Source organism: Electrophorus electricus, chromosome 4 (assembly GCF_041902795.1).
Source record: "Electrophorus electricus isolate QZ-2024a chromosome 4, ASM4190279v1, whole genome shotgun sequence".
Lineage (NCBI taxonomy): Eukaryota > Metazoa > Chordata > Actinopteri > Gymnotiformes > Gymnotidae > Electrophorus > Electrophorus electricus.
In genome coordinates this window covers 38,891,074-38,909,138 of record NC_137500.1, presented here as the reverse complement: position 1 = coordinate 38,909,138, position 18,065 = coordinate 38,891,074, and the positions used below count along the sequence as shown (strand labels likewise).

The 18,065-nt window shown below is 42.7% G+C and overlaps 1 protein-coding gene across 7 annotated transcripts in view; it reads right to left on the bottom strand.

Annotated features, from left to right (window-relative positions):
- Positions 1–18,065, bottom strand: part of fmnl2a (formin-like 2a) — a 43,846-nt gene that overhangs the window by 23,522 nt on the left and 2,259 nt on the right. For 6 of the 7 annotated variants that reach the window (XM_081713705.1, XM_081713704.1, XM_081713703.1 and 3 more), the window contains exons 2-3: positions 3,932–4,015; positions 283–363 (exon numbers count right to left, since the gene is read on the bottom strand). In XM_081713705.1, coding sequence (XP_081569831.1) covers positions 283–363; positions 3,932–4,015 — 165 coding nt within the window. Of the gene's footprint in view, positions 1–282; positions 364–3,931; positions 4,016–7,151; positions 7,260–18,065 lie in introns of all 7 variants that reach the window. The other variant, XM_081713706.1, reaches the window with a different exon arrangement.

Below are 18,065 nucleotides of genomic sequence, written 5' to 3'. Positions count from 1 at the left end.
CTCACCTGTCCTCTCATCTTGCATCACCAACCCTGTTGTTTCCCCTCCAAAGGAAACCTCACCACCTCAGGAAATGCTGTGTGCTTTAGTTGAACACTTCAGCATGAAGGGGGGGCGTACTAATTATTTCAGACAGGTAATCGCGACACGGTACATGTTCTCTGCATCAAAAATGAGCAATGCCCCGAACTCTAGAATAGTTTCCAAAACTGCAGATGTGTGGAGCCCTGGAGCTCCTCTAGGGCTGAAGTCCAGCTGAGCAGAAAAACAATCAGGACTGACCTTTCTGGGGACTGCTGGGTCCAGGTAGCTTTTCACCTTCAAGATGTAGGTGTGAGGGGGGTTCTTCACCTGAAACCTTTCCTGAGAGAGAAAAACAAGGCATGCTGTTAAAGTGAGCAAATTACACACCGTACTGATCAGATGTTGGTAACTGGTACTTTTCTTACTTTGCCTGGCGCAAATGTAACTTGGCTAAATAAATCAAAAGCACAACCACCACCTCCGCCACTCTGCGCCACAGGTAACGCAGCGTACAAGCAGGACCTGTGACGAGACCTCTGCAGTTATGTCCCGCCTTTGTCCAAGGAGGCGTGGGCGTGGTCACACTAAACTCCTACTTTATTCACATCCAGGAGACCAGGCTGATGAAAGGCTCGCCAGGCCAAACCAAGGGACCGAATGTGGTCAGAGATGGGCCCGGCACTGATTGGACAAAAGTGGTCAGGCCGCTTTCAGATCGGCCGCTCTGGTGGCACCTGCCACGGTGCATGTTTGTCTCTGTTTGTGCTGTGGGTGGACAGATGTGTAGGAACGCTGTACTCCCCAGAGTGGACTTCCTAGTAAGCTACAACTCAGCTACACTGTTTTAGACTATTTGCAATCTTAAATCTTTCATTTTTAAGTCAGATTTGTATCTCTGTAGTACATAATTACAGAAACAACATGACATCTTTTTCACCTTAAGTGCTGAACACAGAATCGAGCCTTGACCTTGTAGACGAACATCATCGAACCTGTGTATACGGCTACAGCTCTGGTTCACACAGACTCTGTTCTGGGCTCTCCTGACGCGTTCTTCCTGTCCAGATTCTTGCCCATCCCCCAGCTGTATCATGAACACATCACAGCTAGAAAACACTTCTTCTGACTTCAAAATTTAGTCTGCACTTTAGTTCTGATGTTGTGCAGAAGTCAGTAGTCACTGAATTCACATTACAACTAGTTCACTCCTAGAGATGTCTTCACATGGAGTGTCATTAATTTCTGGTGAAGGCTGTATGTCTCTGTGGGTTCACATGCAAGGTCAGGCTTGCGAGGGGAACAGATTTATACCTTCTAATACTGTTGTCCCGTGCATGCGCACGCACACACACACACACACACACACGCACGCACACACATTTTAAAGGAGATCTGTTGAGCATTAGATAACAAGGTACTCACAAGGAATACTCAGACTCAACTAAGGCCATCAACAAGAAACCGCTAGTGCCAGTTTTGCAAAGAAAAGTCTCTAATGTCTGTAAAAATATTAATAATCAAAATGTTTTTTAAAAAAGTCTTACACAATAGGTTTAATACATTTTACACACCGCTAAAATGACCTTGTTTGATTATACAACCTAATTTTTTAATCGTCATTCTCTTTAGGGAGATCTTCTGTATAGGTTTAATGGTCCTAAGTGTGGCTGTTGTAGAGGGGTGGTTAATCCATGGAGAAACAAGGAGCAAAGGTTATACTGTAAATTTCACAGCTGTACAAAGAAACATTCCAGTTCACTGTAATCATGGAACTACCCAAGAGTTGCCTCACGGAAACAGCGACGCATGTACCATTTTTTAAAGTAAATGTTGAGTTCTAAATCTGGTTACACCTCCCCCTTTTCTGAGATTCTGGTCTGGATGAGCCACTCGACGCTTGCGTTTGGCCTTGGTAAGGGCCGTTCTGCACTAAATATACAACAAAATGTTCCGTGCACAGTAAGAGGAAGGAGAGTTCACAGGAAAAAAACAAAGCCCCCAGCCTACAGTGCGGAACATTATCGTGAGGAATTCTGAACTCAGTATTATGGAGTTTATTTATTTTAAGCTCTAGCTTTGCATGGTCCTGAAGGGACAATATGATAAACACGGAGAGCAGATTCATTCTTCACTTGTTCAAATGAATGCACAAGTGGCCCAGATTATGGCACAAAAATCATTACATTTACAGCATTTAACTGGCGCTTTTATCCAAAGCGACTTTATCCAACACAAATTGAGTAATTGAGGGTTAAGGGTCTTGCTCAGGGACCCAACAGTGGCAATCTGGCAGTGGTGGGACTTGAACTACCAACCTTCCGATTACAAAACGAGTACCTTATTAAATTACAAATGGATAATTAATAGTTAGGAGGGATAATTAATAGTTACAGATTTTACAGAAACCCAGACCATGGCAATCTATATTCAATATTAAAGCCTATAAAATATTAAAGACTTTAAACGTCACCTTGAATAGCCTTTAGACAGCACTCAGCCCTACACATAAACATTGTCATGACCTTAGACCTGGTTTTATCACATAGTTTAGATGTCAAGGTGTCTAATATTTTAGATTTTGGAATTTCTGAGCACTACTGTCTTTTTAGCATGTTGTCCGTACTTACCATGCAAAAAGACTTTATTTTTTTTAACAATATTTAATTATAATTCTAATGTTCCTTTCTGTAAAACACTTTGTAAACTTTGTTTAAATAAGTGTTATTTAAACGAAGCTTATTTTTATTTAAATCACCAAATTAATTTGTATCTGCTGTTTTACAAAGGCCTGACACACTACGATATTCCAGAGATAATATGCATGTATACTGCCTGTTGACTCTAATCTTTTAAATTACTGCATCATTTAAGTCATTTAGCAGGTTGTGTTCTTGATAGCTGCCAACCAGTGGAAGTCATCCCACTACAACACAACACCTCACAGGGACGTCACAGGCCGCTACGTGTAATTTCTTAACAGACGTCATCATCTTTATCTCAGTGCCAATATGGACCTCAGGCAGCATCACACGGGCAGTGCAGGGTGATGTTTTTAAACGCCATTTCATGACTTTAGTAGGTCTGTCGTTGTGAAAATGTTTTTCGTTGGCCATGTTGTTCTTTTTACCCTTAGACAATGCCTAAACTTATAAGGTATTTTTTGGCAAGCACCAGTATAAATACAGCAATTCAGACTTGTCAACAGTGCATGCCATCAGTACAAACAGGAGGCACTAGTCCTGTTCACATGGCTCGTTCACAACGTCTCGACCATACATGCGTTCAGCAACTCTTTGAAGACGAACTGACTTTACGCAAACAAGAATGAGGAATTTAAGAGTGTGACTCTTGGATGAGATGTGCTGTCGGGTGCACCATGCTAACAGTGACTGATTTTACAGTTTTAATGGTAACTCGTATGTCTTAAGTCTTATATTAAGAGCAACTGTTCTAATTTCATAATAGTTGATAAATGTTGGTGAGAATAGCTGAGCAAAAACCACCCATGATTCTGGCACTGTTTTCTCCAAAGACAATATGTGTTAATCAATGACCACGGAGCGATTTTCTGATTAGGAAGTATGATATGAATTATCATGCACGCGTGCGCACACGCACACACACAATCAATAACTGGAATGACAGATCTGCTCAGCTGCTGATCCAGATGGTCTGCTTTCAACTCATCGGCATGTATGTGTGGTTTTGTCTACGGGCATCTAGCCAAAGCTAAGCTGCAGTTTTACTGGAGCGGAAATCCACCATGAATTCTGCTCGTCCTTCCCGTGCACTGCGACCGAGTCAGCCCAGAGTCGCTGTGTGAAGCGCGGGCTTCCAACACCTGCTTTCGGCTTCCAGGCGGGCTGGTGGGAAAGAAGCAGAGGAGGGATGAAGGTGAGCCTCTTACCTGATCACAGATCAGCTCCCACTTCTTCTCATTGTCATACTGGCGCAGTAGCCGGGCTTTGTCCGGAGGCAAGTTCATAGAATTCTGCAAACACATACAAAGACAAAAGGTGGCACGGTGTTGCCAGGCAAAATGGGCACAAACAATAACAGAGTTTGATCAGAGAGGGGAATGCAGCTTTTGTTCCATGTTAAGGCCAGATAAGGCAAGGCAATTTTAATTTGTATGACTATTTTATACTCAGAGGTCAAAGTACTTAAGACAGAACGATCCTGAGCAAAAGGAATGAATTTATTAACCACTGGCATTCAGAGGCTTGTGAAAAAGCCACAGAGCAAAGCAGGGCAAAGCAAACATGCAGTTTGTAATGTGGCACATGGAGAGAGATTAAAACAGAGAAGACGTGTGGATGTGAGATGATGGAACTCCTGGGATTTATTGTGAGGATGAAGGGCACAGAGCCTCTCTGACCCCAGCCTAGACACATGTACAGCACTCAATCACCACCTTCTAATCCCATTCACTTCTGCTCTGTGTGTGTGTGTGTTTATCACTCCATAATATAAACTGATGCAAAAGGCTTAGTTTAGCTGTATACTAACTGTATACTGGTGGTAGATACATATGCTTATATGAGTTTTCTCTGAGACAATGCTACACTCGCCTTGCTTGACATCAGTTCTAGGTTTCGATTACTGAGCCCGTACCGAGTGGGCTAATTATTAATGGTTTAACAATCCATCGACTCAGGTTGAAACATCGATTTTAATGCCAATGAGATTATTCTATAATATAGAATAATCTCATTGGCATTATATTATTCTATAATATACACTGATCCATAGGATATACTGATCCATACAATGAAACTAACACGATGATCAATATTATGATGAACTAATCAAGATTATTAGATATTTCTCCATTTTTTTCCATCATCCTTGAAAGATGAAAGTAATTATTGTAGTTGAATTCAAGCAGTTTAAAAAATTTACTGTCCACCTGGTCTGAGTTACGTTTAAGAATGTAAACATAATTTAAAAGGTTTGCTCTATTGATGTCAATCATTAGCAGAGGAATCAAATTGTAATAGCTTAACTGATTCATCTCGCTAAGAGGATCCAGATTATAATAACATCTGAAACACTGACAAATAATTAACTTATTTTGTCTTTCAAATCACAAAGATACTTGGCTAAGATGGCTAGGTCCTAGGTTCACTCTTCTACTAATGATCAAGTCAATGCCCAACAACAGCAATACCTTCATGGGTATTACACACTTTTTTATTACACACGGTCAGAGAAGAGGTGGAACACCAGAGCACCTAAACTTGGCAAGTTTCCTGGTCGGACCCACAGGTCTGTCCTGATTCCACGGAGCTGCACCCTCCGCCAATGGCTTCATGGAGTCATGGCTTTGTTTTTGTCCTGGGTCTGTCGTTAGACAAAACAAGGACGCTTGCCTGTAGTCAGGCTGAGCGATAAGCTTCGACTCCGAATCCAGATCTCCCACAGGAGGGGATGCTTCAGGTGCAAGGTACATTTGTCATCTCATCAGAATTTCATGAGGGGGGACTGTAACACGGATACAACCAAACACAATCGCCATGGTCTCCTCCTCCTACTGACAGGTATTCCACCACGGAGCCGAAAATATCATGGCAACCACAGGCTGTGTGTGGCATCCTGAATTTGTCACAAAGGATGATTTTAAATTAACAGGATGCTGAGACTGGAAGTGTGTTGTATCCAACAGCTGCAAGATAGACATGCATGGAAATAAATATGGAGCAGCGCGCGCGCACACACACACACACACACTCAGGTGTCTTGAGAGACAGAAGATATGTATTCTGAGGCAGTAAATCATGTCTGCTCTGTTATTAGTCCAGAGGAAAAACATCCAGACAGACAGACAGAGCATGGGCCAAAGAGCATGGGATGAACCACACCACAGCCTGTTCAAACCTGCACACAGCACACTAACCGAAGCACTGTATCTGCTTAAAGACAGACTCAAATTAAGAAGCCTTAATGAAACAGAATATTCTCAGCGTGTAGGTCGTTAAGCTGGGAGAGTGGAGTATTAAGGCAGACCACCTTACACGGAACATTGTATTAATATAGACCTGCAGGCACGGTAGGCTCACTGCCCACTACTCTTAAATGGTGAAGACTTTGGTCAAATCCCCAAGTTCAAGGGAAAAGGGATTTCACCTCAGTGGTTATATGGTTATTTGATTTCAGCTCAGGAGTTATATTGTAGTTATATTTATATTTTGGATTGAATTAGAATTGTATCATAAATCAGTAGAAAAGGAGAGAGTTCAACTTCTGACGTGGTTTTTAACATGAGATGCAGAGAGAGCAAAAGAATATGATTGAGCATACAGAGAGAGAGAGGGAAGGAGAGGAGAGAGAGAGAAAGAGAGAGAGAGAGAGGAAAATGAGTAGGAAAGAATGAGTACTAGTCTAACTAAAATAAATCCAAACCACACCTTAGCCACTGTAACCATCTGGGTGATTAAAACCTTTAACTCATGTCCCTCATGTACACTGAGGCCACTTTAAATAGCACAATGACTAATGAACATGCAGGCAAATTATATAAGCAGCAAGAAGGAAAAGTTCAACATAATACTGGAAGGCAAACATTTGCTAAGGCAACTTATAGAATCTTTACAAATCCAGACAAATGTTTGGTTAATGCACTGTAAAAACCTTTCTTGCACAGCTGTGGCTGTCTAAACACAACAGTGGATGTCCAGCAGTCCTTTACCTGTGTTTTAGCCAGCTCTCCCTCGACAGCATGAACCAGACTGACTTACTACCTACAAATTATATCATCCGTGCTAAACATAGCACTAAACACAGCCCAGAGAAAACGATGGTGAAATAAACAAAACAGCACTGGAGGAGGTTTTAGTCACTGCGTTTAAAATGGAGTTAAGTTATTTCTACAAGCCCCTTTTAAATGCACAGCCTGTAAATTCCATGCTTCCCAGGAGACTGTGTGTGCAACTGTGTTTCCCAATCCCTTTAAAGATTATGCAATGTGTTAAATGCCAAAATCATCTGGAAACACTGGGAACGAGTAGGCAAAAAACATCTGTGACGGCAAAAGGAGAAGAGAGGAACACTATCGTAAGCAACGCAAGGCAGGTTAATAATGTAAAGCACTTTTCATACATAGTGGCCAATCAAAGTGCTTCACATACCTGGGGCATACAGGAAGTATTTTAGAGTCACGACTGCAGAAACAACCCTGGAACGTCCGACAATGACGATGGCAATGACAAACGCGCAGGGCTCTCTCCTCATACATGCTGAACAAGAGTACACATGCAAAGATGCATTTAAAGTGTTTACACATCTATTTATTTTTTAGGTCACAATGAATAAGATTTAAAAAAGGATAAATTAATATTTAAAATTAAAACTTTATTTTATTTTAAAAACTACTGACAATTCTGACAATGACAATTCTGTGGCAGCGTGACTGTCAATTAGGTTAAACACCGACGTGATTCCATTCAACAAACACCCAATGAATGTCAATACCAATCTCCATACAAGATTGATGTGTTTGTGGAAAAACTGTACGGTTGCTAACAAAAGAGCAATAATGACAAAATTGGTCCTAGTTGGTCCCAAAGTTGGTTCAGCACTTCTGGTACAAGGTCTGGAGTTTCAGGTCTGCCTGAGTCTCGCCAGTGGTCCGATACTGGAGATACACAGTACGATCTATAGCATAAAGGATTACTGAAGTAATCATTTGCTACAGGCACAGTCCAAACCCACATCCATCTGACAGCAAAATCCAACAGGTAGATCTCATTTCTTCCACCCAAAACAGCATTTATTTTTTGCATGCTGCAGCTGACATTAAAAAGGTGTCCTTGCTTGAGGTTGTCAGACAACATTCCTTCTTAAATGTCTTCACCCAGCAGAGTGAAACCCTCCATCAGCTGTAGTGTGATGGCATGTCACTGATGTCACTTAGCCAGTCAGTCTCCCCTCTCATCAGTGGCAGTCCCCACTCCCACCCTTACCCCCCCCCTCTCTCTTCCTTCCTCCATCACCACCCTGCTCCACCTTTCTGTGACATGTAGTACAGAGGTAAGCCATTTTCCTCTTTCATTCAGTGAAATAAATGAACAAAACAATGGCAGAGGTGCAGTTACTCTGGTACTAACTCTGCTGCCTCTGGTACTAGCTCTCCGCTAACTCTGGTACTAGCGCTCCGCTAACTCTGGTACTAGCTCTCCGCTAACTCTGGTACTAACTCTCCGCTAACTCTGGTACTAGCTCTCCGCTAACTCTGGTACTAGCTCTCCGCTAACTCTGTTACTAACTCTCCACTAACTCTGGTACTAGCTCTCCGCTAACTCTGGTACTAGCTCTCCACTAGCATTGGTACTAACTCTCCGCTAACTCTGGTGCTAGCTCTCCGCTAGCTCTGGTACTAGCTCTCCGCTAGCATTGGTACTAACTCTCCGCTAACTCTGGTACTAGCTCTCCGCTGGCTCTGGTACTAGCTCTCCGCTAACTCTGGTACTAGCTCTCCGCTAGCTCTGGTGCTAGCTCTCCGCTAGCTCTGGTGCTAGCTCTCCGCTCGCTCTGGTACTAGCTCTCCGCTCGCTCTGGTACTAGCTCTCCGCTAACTCTGGTACTAGCTCTCCGCTAACTCTGGTGCTAGCTCTCCGCTAACTCTGGTGCTAGCTCTCCGCTAACTCTGGTGCTAGCTCTCCGCTAACTCTGGTACTAGCTCTCTGCTAGGGCAGGAGGAGAAGATGTTGTCGTTGCCCCCCCCAGACTGAAGCTGGCTACTGTTCTCCTCCTGGCTTCAAATGATGCCTGACATTATGAAATGTGACCATTTACTTGTCTGCCTTTAAAAGTAGCATAAAAGTTGCAGTTATGTGAGAGTTCAGGTAGTTGTAAACAAAGGCTCCAAGAAGATCAAATAAATAACTTTAACAGGTATAACTCAACAACAGATTATTACAGTTAGGTTAATAAATTCGTCTGTAGCCCAAAAATGTTTTTTTGTCTTGTCTTTGACCCCTGCAAGGCAAGATGACATCAAAGTGAGAGGAAGCCAGCCAGATCCCAGACAGGAAACTCTCTATCCAGTTACCCATAATCCTCTGCAAGTGTGTCTGGTGGCCAGCATTGCTTCTTGCAGTGCAGTGTGTTTTTGTAATCTAATAAATTCTGTGGAGGCACAGATGTCCATCGTCCATCATTAACTGAATTTAAAATGTGGCCCTAAAATACAGAAGACTGAATGAGACCAAGGGTAGACAGTGCACGTTTGTTGAGCATTATGTCTTTCTGTAATTTCCAAGCAACGCTCTACCCATTTCCTATAATCCTAATTTTGAGACCGAGGTCTGAAACAATCTTGCACACCAGCCTTAATATCCAAACTGAGAGGGGATTAAAGAAGTGACTCAATCCTGATGAAATGCCAAGGCTGTAATTCTGCTGTGTAATCCTTTTAGTCACTGTTGTGTTAATCAGATTTGTCCTGTTCATCCTGGCTTCGGGGTAGGGAAGTGGTCCCTCCACAGCTCTCTCCCTCGCCGGGGCGCTGCCAGGGAGAGGACCCCCGTGAGGCCACCTTAAGCCTCTTCAGGCTGCACTCCTAATGACACAGGGCTCTGCCGGTGCCATCGGCCCATGCCAGGTTAACGCTGTCTTTATGGCCGGCAATAAATCAGTCTCCTTGGCCTCTGAATTGTGGGCTGTGATTAACACCTTCATCTGCCAGCTGTCTGTTTCCACCTACCTGCTGCGCCCTCTTCCTCACCTCCTCATCCACTCATTAAACTTAGAGACGTCTGTCGGTATTGACACAGTGCTTCTGTCCTGGAAAACACCTAGGACTACGGCTCCACTTTGGATATTTAAACTATCAGGTAAATAGCTTGCTAAAGGTGCTTATAGCCTTTCACAAAGTTTCACATTTCTGAGGATACTATGACTGGTTTCTTTTTCCCCCCTATAGAGGCCAGACTAGGGCTACGTCCATCATCTCCCGTGTAATTAAAAAATAATAAATCCAGATTTGTTATGTCCTTTGAAGCTAAGGAAAACAGACCCATATGCTCACAAAGCAGTGAGGTTGCTTTAGGCAGAAACAGGCCAGGTTTCAGCTGGCTAACAGTTTGGCTTTTATCTGTAATACAACTTTAGCTATTAATTAATCAACCTTAAAATGAACTTTAATTTTTATGAATTTTTATAATATTTATTTTTATAGTAGTTTTATAGTATTTATTTATGCATTTTTGCCATGGCAAGCAAGAGAAAGCCATCAATACTGGCTAATTACCTCTTTATTAGTTATGTAGTTGTGACATAAAAGTTGTTTAAAGTGGGTTTTAACCGCTACCCTGGTTCTAATGACTAGATTATAGATACAAATGGCCACCTTCATAAAAAGTATCAGTTCAAAGCAGATAACTCTGGCAAAATGCCCTGAACTTTACCCAAAGGCATGCTGCAGACATCTACACGAGTCAGTTTTATGGCTGTCACTGGAGAACTCTTGGCAGTGTGTGTAATTACACTGTTAAGGTAGGCGATGGCAGTACAGAGGCTGTCCTCCTAAATATTACAATTCAAGCTACGAAACTACTGTTTTTTTGCAGCAAATTGCACATCCTAAAACGTGTTACACTCTTCTTGGTGTTCAAGGACACACACATCAATCTGATAAGAGAGCGTCAGTGCTGGCAGTCCTCGAGTCAGCGCCTCCATGCAGGCTTCTGGCCTCAAACCAGATTACGTTATATACAAAAAACCCTAAACAAAAAACCTGACTGAAGAAAACATCGCTGCTTTGAGTATGAATCAGTAGCACGGACCAGTACTCAATGTTTACTAATTTGTGACATTGTCAAAGCTTTAGTAGCTGAGGAAAAGAAAAAGAAACTCGATAAACATTCCTTGATTCATGAAATATGGCTCAAATCTCAGGGGTGTAACACTGCATCAAATCCCAAACATTTGAAAACAACAACCACTACAGATGAAACAGATGAAAACAACTACATACTACACATGTGAAATATTTGATTGTTTTTGAAATATTAGACTGTTTTTGTTACATGGCGCTGTAGAATACTTGATTCTGATTGGCCGATTGAGGTCCTCAAGATCAGTTTATTCCCAATAATGGACCACCAAACTGTATAAACAGACCACAGGCTGTTATTAGCTATATGGTTCTACTGGGCTGGTTCTCTTCACAGAAATTTGTAGTTAACTGAAGAATAAAATAGATTCAAAACCATTGTTCAGGGTCAAGTTACTGAAACTTTGTGTACGTATTTATATAATAAAGCATGATGTCAAAATAAACGTCTATCTCACCACGCTGATGGGATTCACTGTGCTCTCATAACGGTCTAACGGACACTCCTGCTAATAAATACTGCACTTCTGTCATGCTGAATATTTTAATAAGTTGTAAGTGGGGGCATAAGGCACATTCTGAGTCCATTATTCAGTTTTGCTGCAATGAAAAACATACCAAAAGCATCACATCACTGCATCGTTTAGAGTCGAACCAGGAAATCATCTCACCAAGCCTAGGCTTGACTGATTCCCTCAGTTTACCTAAACAGCGTCATGCACATCAACTTCCTGTTCCAAGTTGTCCTATGCTAATATACTCGCTTATGTTGTAATTGTTCATTAATGAATGAACAAATGGAAACCATTTGAGCTGAACTTAGGAGCTGAACAGGGCTCTAGGTTGGCAAATATCAACAGGTCTCCAATAAAAAAGCTTGAAAACAGGTATAGCGTGACTATATTATACATGCAGTATACAGCACCATTTGCAACCTGTGTTTTGTTAACCATGCCATGTAAACCACAAACTCCACTTCCATTTGGAGATCGGGATCAATATTGGCCAGAAGTGGACGGAAAACATTAAAAAGGTGTATCAAACACCCCTAAATCTGACTCCAAGTGTGCTTGTTTTGTTGTCATGAGGCATCACACCTTTGTGGATGTATCTTATTACAAAGAGCTACAGTAAAATGCTGCTATTAACTCTTGTTGAAAATGCTAAAACATAACAAAATGCTTTGACACGCTGTAAAACATACAAGGAAATTCTTTACCTTTGACTCATGTGCACTGCTATAAACTTATTTATAATTACTGAACAAATTAGTTACACAAGTTCAGTGACTGAACTTCCCACACTGTCCTAAACAGAACATATGAAGCAAAGGCATATGAGAGTCTGCAGACCCTTATATTTCTTCCTCTAGGGAACTAAGATGAGATTTGGCTCTACAACCCTGCGATTACTGAACTGAGGGAATTTACCACTGTGACGTTTCCACAGGTCATATTGCATCTCCCAGAACTCTAGAAACATTATTGTCATTGAAGCTGGCAGTACATGTCAAACAGCGAACCATTCAAACTGCGAAGCGTTTTCATTCTGCAGCAATGCCTACATCTATAACGCTTAAGCCCATGTAAGACAGCGGACCTGTACAGTTCTGCTTTTAAATGGGAGTAAATACTGACCTTTGCTACAGGACTCAGACTCAGAAGGGTCGGTAGGAGGGCCCCGAGCGCAAACTTGGGGCGACAGATTGGTGCATTGTTCGCCCTCTCTGGCAGCTGTAACTTAGGCCTACATTAAACCTGGGCTCAGTACGCCACATGCTCAAATACAGTGGAACTTCCCATTCTCCCAGCAGATGTTGCTCCTGGCAAGAGACTAGCCAAACAAGCCCCGCCTTCCCGCCTGGCCCGTGTTGGCCTGTAGTGGGGAAAACAGCTCATCTGAGTCTCATCCAAAAGTCAAAGAGCTTAAGCATCACTGAAGCCCAAGTACAAACACGGCAGACACAAAGCCCCCTCTGGGTACAATACGGGACTCCATTAGGGGCGTCTCTCCACACAGGGCCAGACAGCTGAGCACAGGATCAACACATACGAAAAGTAACACTTGATCATGACTACCCATTAGGGTAGGAGTCGGAAACTCGCTTGAGCAATCAGGCGAGACAATGATACTCTCACTTCAGAATTTGATGGATACAAGCAGGAAGGAGTATTACCTGATTCCCCAGTGAACGCAACACAAGCTACAAATCTGCAAAGCTCATTATCTGTAATTCATATGCTTATTTCTAACTGTTTTGTTCATTTATGAGACTTGAATATTTGAAAAACGTCATAAGAGTTAACGCCCGCTGAGTCTTCTGCTGACGACTGGAGGTGTCTATAAGCAGACTTTCATGCGCTGCTTTGTTTCTTTTCTTGTTTTTGTCTGAGATGTCTTATCACTGTTTGAGAACACAGATGAAGGTCTATGTTTTGCTTTTACAATGAGTAACAGCTGGACCTACTTGCAGTTCGCCTCGTCAAAGCAAACACACGCACGCACGCACGCACTCACGCACTCTACCTTCTCACTGAGCCTAGTCACATGCTCACTAAGGTCTCTAACAGCTGCCATCTTGGCTGGGGCGATGAACCTAGAGTAGTCCCGTAACGCGCTGCTCGACAATGGGGCACAGTGCCCAGAAGTGACTCTGACTATTGTGAGGCATACTTGGCCATTCTGATGGCAGTGACTGGTAGCCATTAATGAAGCCATACCAGGCCATTACATCACCCTCCATGAGTCCCAAAGAAGAGACATTGAAACAGTGAATGTATGACATAAGACAGACGGGCTGTGCCACGATTGTGGGTTAATGCCTAGGCATGTCATGACTCATTTTACTACCAGAGTCAGGTTTCTTCAGATACCTGCTGCGTCAGAAAGTGAAATCAACGTTTACCCCTTGCTGTCAGCTTCTTATCGCATAACACCGATCATATAAAAAGCCCAAGCTCTGCAGTAAGGGAATAAACCACAATATCACCCTAAAAGTGGCAGCTGGACTGAAGTTAATAAGTGACTAGGTGTATAGCAAAAACAACTAAACCCATGTGAACCTTCTCAAGCTAGCTACTTTGCACAGGAGGGGATGAAAGGACAGAATACAAAAGAAGAAAGGGGAAAAAAAACATATTTAAGTGCTCCTTACGGTACTATAAATAATGGTACTGAAGGCTGATGACATGACAAAGGAAACACAACTGAAATAAATCAACGCAGAAAATCAATGGGGCTGCACAGACCCCGAAACATCCAAATTTCAAAAAGCAAAGACGGCTGTGAGCACAAGTCAGAGTGCAGCTACAAGCCGCTACTGATCCGGAGCCAAGCGTCTGTTTTCCACACAGTACGTTGCAATGCAGCCAAGATTCCCGGTGTACCCTCCCCCTGGAGTCCGACTTGGGCTTTTCGTGACCACAACCAGACCCAACTTCACAATGCCCAGAGCGAAGGCCCCGCCTCCCGACCGTATCGCGCTCCTACCAGCACGCCTAATTAGCCGAGGGAGCGCCCAGGCGCTTGAGCGGCAGGTCACCGGCCAGCTCGCAATCAGGAGCCCAGAGGGACTGGGCGGCCGGCCGGCCAGCCAGAGTCCGGCCACGAGGGCCACGGGGTTCGGGGGCACTGCCAGGATCCACTCTCGGAGAGAATAAAGGACGGCTCTGTCGTCTCCGCAGACACTATCAGCTCTCTGTGTGCAGCACGGACAATCGACGCTGTACGTCTGGCTTAATGAGAAGTGCTCACAGAAATGCCGAGAATTCTTTCTGTGGCCGTACTGCTGCTGTCATCAACGAATAAAGTGATGTTCTGGAAAAGAAATGTGCAAAACCACAACCTACGGAAACAGATCGCAACTGAATCAGAGACGTGTGCTCTGGATGAGGCTTCCACACGTCATTTTTTGGCATACCTGCCTCAGACACGGGGAAAGAGAGATAAAGTAACAGGAATAAAGGCTACGGTTTCATGACCACAGGCCTCTGCTTAGACTCATCTTTGCGAGGCAGTGGTAAAGCGTTGCAGATGCCTGGAGCACCAGCCTGCAGATCAAACAGAGCGTGGGGCAGGTTGAGATGGTCAGCAGTGAATCATTTAACAAGCCCCTATGACACAAGTCTTGCTTTTGCATACTGAGGCCTGACTCTTTCAGCACTTACCTATTCCCTTCATAATAAAACCTGCTCTGATCTCTTTTTGCAGAGTTGTTAAGGGTTTTAAATAATAAACGCACTTGGTAGAGAAAAATTATCTGGTCATTTTCTGGTAGAAACTGGAAACTGCTAGCTGCTATGTCACCACTCTCTCAGCAGAGATGTGATTTAAGGACAAAGCTATGCCTCGTTAATCAAGAGGAAAAATACAAAAGCCAGAAATACAGACCACAGATATGGGTATCTTCATTTTGTGGACTAACTGACATTAGAACAATGAGCTCATTTCATTGGTTACTTTATTTCATTTTATATTGTTTCCACTGAACACATTGGCTTTAAGCAACCTTTATATTTATGTCATCATTACATACAGTATACTTTTCTATTTTTATCAAGAAGAAAAGCACATGAGAATCTAAAGACTCTGCAAGAAAACAGCCACAGAGATTAACTTAGTGTATGTGGCTAACAAAATCAGGATGATGGATGGTTCTGAACGGGGCCACTGCTGTCTGTGTAGCCCTGTGGCCCACAGGGACAAACACACTAACTGAAAGACAACTGCATCTCTTCTGCAGATGCGACTTAGCACCAAGAAAAAAAAAACAGGAGTCATCTTTTTATCGTAAGGCGCTTAACACAGCCTTACCGGATGCTCAGTTATAATAACGTACGCTCCTACAGGAACATGACAGAGGACGGAAACACAGACATGTTAAAGTTACTCTTTTACAGTTAACTCTACAACAATGTAAAACAATAAACATAGTCACCTTATTATATAACCTGTGTGTTAAAATGTGTGTAGCACCCTTTTTCCTACTGAATAAATTTGATTCTGAATTTATTCTTAGAATTTAGTCATGCAATTGGACCTTCAATTTGGTTCTTTTTCTCATTTTTTAAATAACAGTAACAGCAATGCCCCTGCAACTATGGCAACCAGCCTGATGCTTGGAAAGCTAAAAGATCAATTTTTAATACAGCAATTTGTATACTTCTTAGTATCTCAGACAACACAAATTTGAATCAAGGCAGAATAAAGTTGAGCAAACTAGACCACGGTGTGCTTGCTGTCAGCAAGCAAAACCTTTTTAGATGTAATCTCTACTTTCTATTGAGATAATGCAACTATAGCTAACAAAGACTAAAGCATCACCTCTCTCACGGCGGGGAGAAGCAGCCCAGTAACGGGCCCATAAAGGCTACGCTTCTGTTTGCCAAGGTGCTCGGTACAGCCGGGTTCAGAGGCACACTCGTGCTCAGCACTGGTCCCAGAACAAAGCTCGTTTCCATTGCATGTCACAAGTTTCCAACTGTAATCCGGAGGTAAAGCATTTTGGAGTTGTTTGTCAGCTTCTGGATTATGTCTGACACATATGTAAGATGCTTGATTTTGCAATATGCATGTAGCAAACAATGTTTCTCTTTGACTCTGGAATGAATAGAACCAAGCAGGCTAATTACACCAGACAAAAGACCCAAAAAACTCAATAGTTAACTTGTTCTGTTGTTGTTTTGTCTTTGGGTTTTGCAATGCTGTATCATCACGACGTAACGACAGTTCTGCACGGCTTCATAACAAAAATAAACCTTTCCTTGTAAAAGTGAAACATGCTCATTCAAACCCACTCTGCAACCCTGTGGTATTAATCTTCTCCTGCTGAACAGTAATGCCCCTGCAACTACGGCAACCACCCTGATGCTTGGAGACATTCTCTTAGCTGAAAGATTAACACTAAAGACCAGACAGTGCTGGCTCCAAGTTTTAAAGAAAAATAGGTGTTTTCATTTTTCAAATCAAATGAAAAGGGTCACAATAAAGTCAGTTATCTAATCAAATCAAATGAACAAAACAAATCTCTTAAAAATAAATAAATGGATGACCTTTCATAAACTAAACTCATCAAGATAAGCGCAAATATATTATAAAAATGAATATACCAAACTCAAGAGTATTTAGTTTGATTTTATTTGACTCTATTTTTAGCAGGCTGCATTAAAGTTGGAAAGTCCCGAACATAGCCCAAGAGCGGAGGAGCCCTTTTCTACTTCATGGCACGATTTGCATGTGAAACGGTCTGGTGCTCTTCACTTAGAGGCCAACCCCATGAACGTCTGGTTGGAGAGTTAGCTGTGCGTCCAGGGCGCCTCGTAGTCCTGAGAGCACCCGGTCAAACGCAGCGTTATGGCGTAGTAGAGGTGGACTCTGCGTCAGGACAGTGCAGGCCTAGCTGGCTGGTCCTCAGCCTGTCTAAACACTACTAAAATGAGGCTCTCGGCCATGTTTCCAATGACTGTCGACAGCTGAACAGGTACTTAGGAAAAGGAAAATATAATATCATGGAAATATCATGGAAGTATCGTGGAAAAAGTCCATCATTGTGATACTTGAGGAGCATATCATAAGGCAAACCACTTAGTCTTTTCAAATGCATGACAAACTTAGTACACCAAAAAAGCAAAACAAAAGAACAGTAGTGGTACATCAAAGTAAAAGACTAGTACCACCATCTTTTTATTCAGCGTTTACAAAAAATAAACAATTAAAGACAATAGGGGAAAATATAACTGCTAGGCTAGTGAAACATATTATAAGATAATGGTGTAAAAAGCTGACAGTCAGAGAGCTACTTAGCACACAGGTACAAATCTCTACGATCAGTTTACATCTGACTGTTTTCTGTTCCACAGCCCACCAGGGCACAGAGGCTGGCATTCATCATGCATTTAAAAAGGAAAGAATAACACCCAGGGCTGCGATTAAAATACTCAAACACTCCTAATGCCTCCATGACCTTCTGCCAAAAACAAAAACATCATCCCTGTTCCTGCCAGCCTGTGACGAGACAAGTTGTTATGGACAAGCACTGGTCTCATGTAATGCCTCCAGAGTTCCGTGAGGGCGCATGCCTGACAGCAGATCTGCTACTGTGATTTGCAGTTAGTGTCATCTACGTCCTTTCTCCCATCACCAGGTTATTATGTGGCCCTGCAGTGTTTCTCGGGCACCAGTGATGGTAAATGATGTCTGTCACGATTAC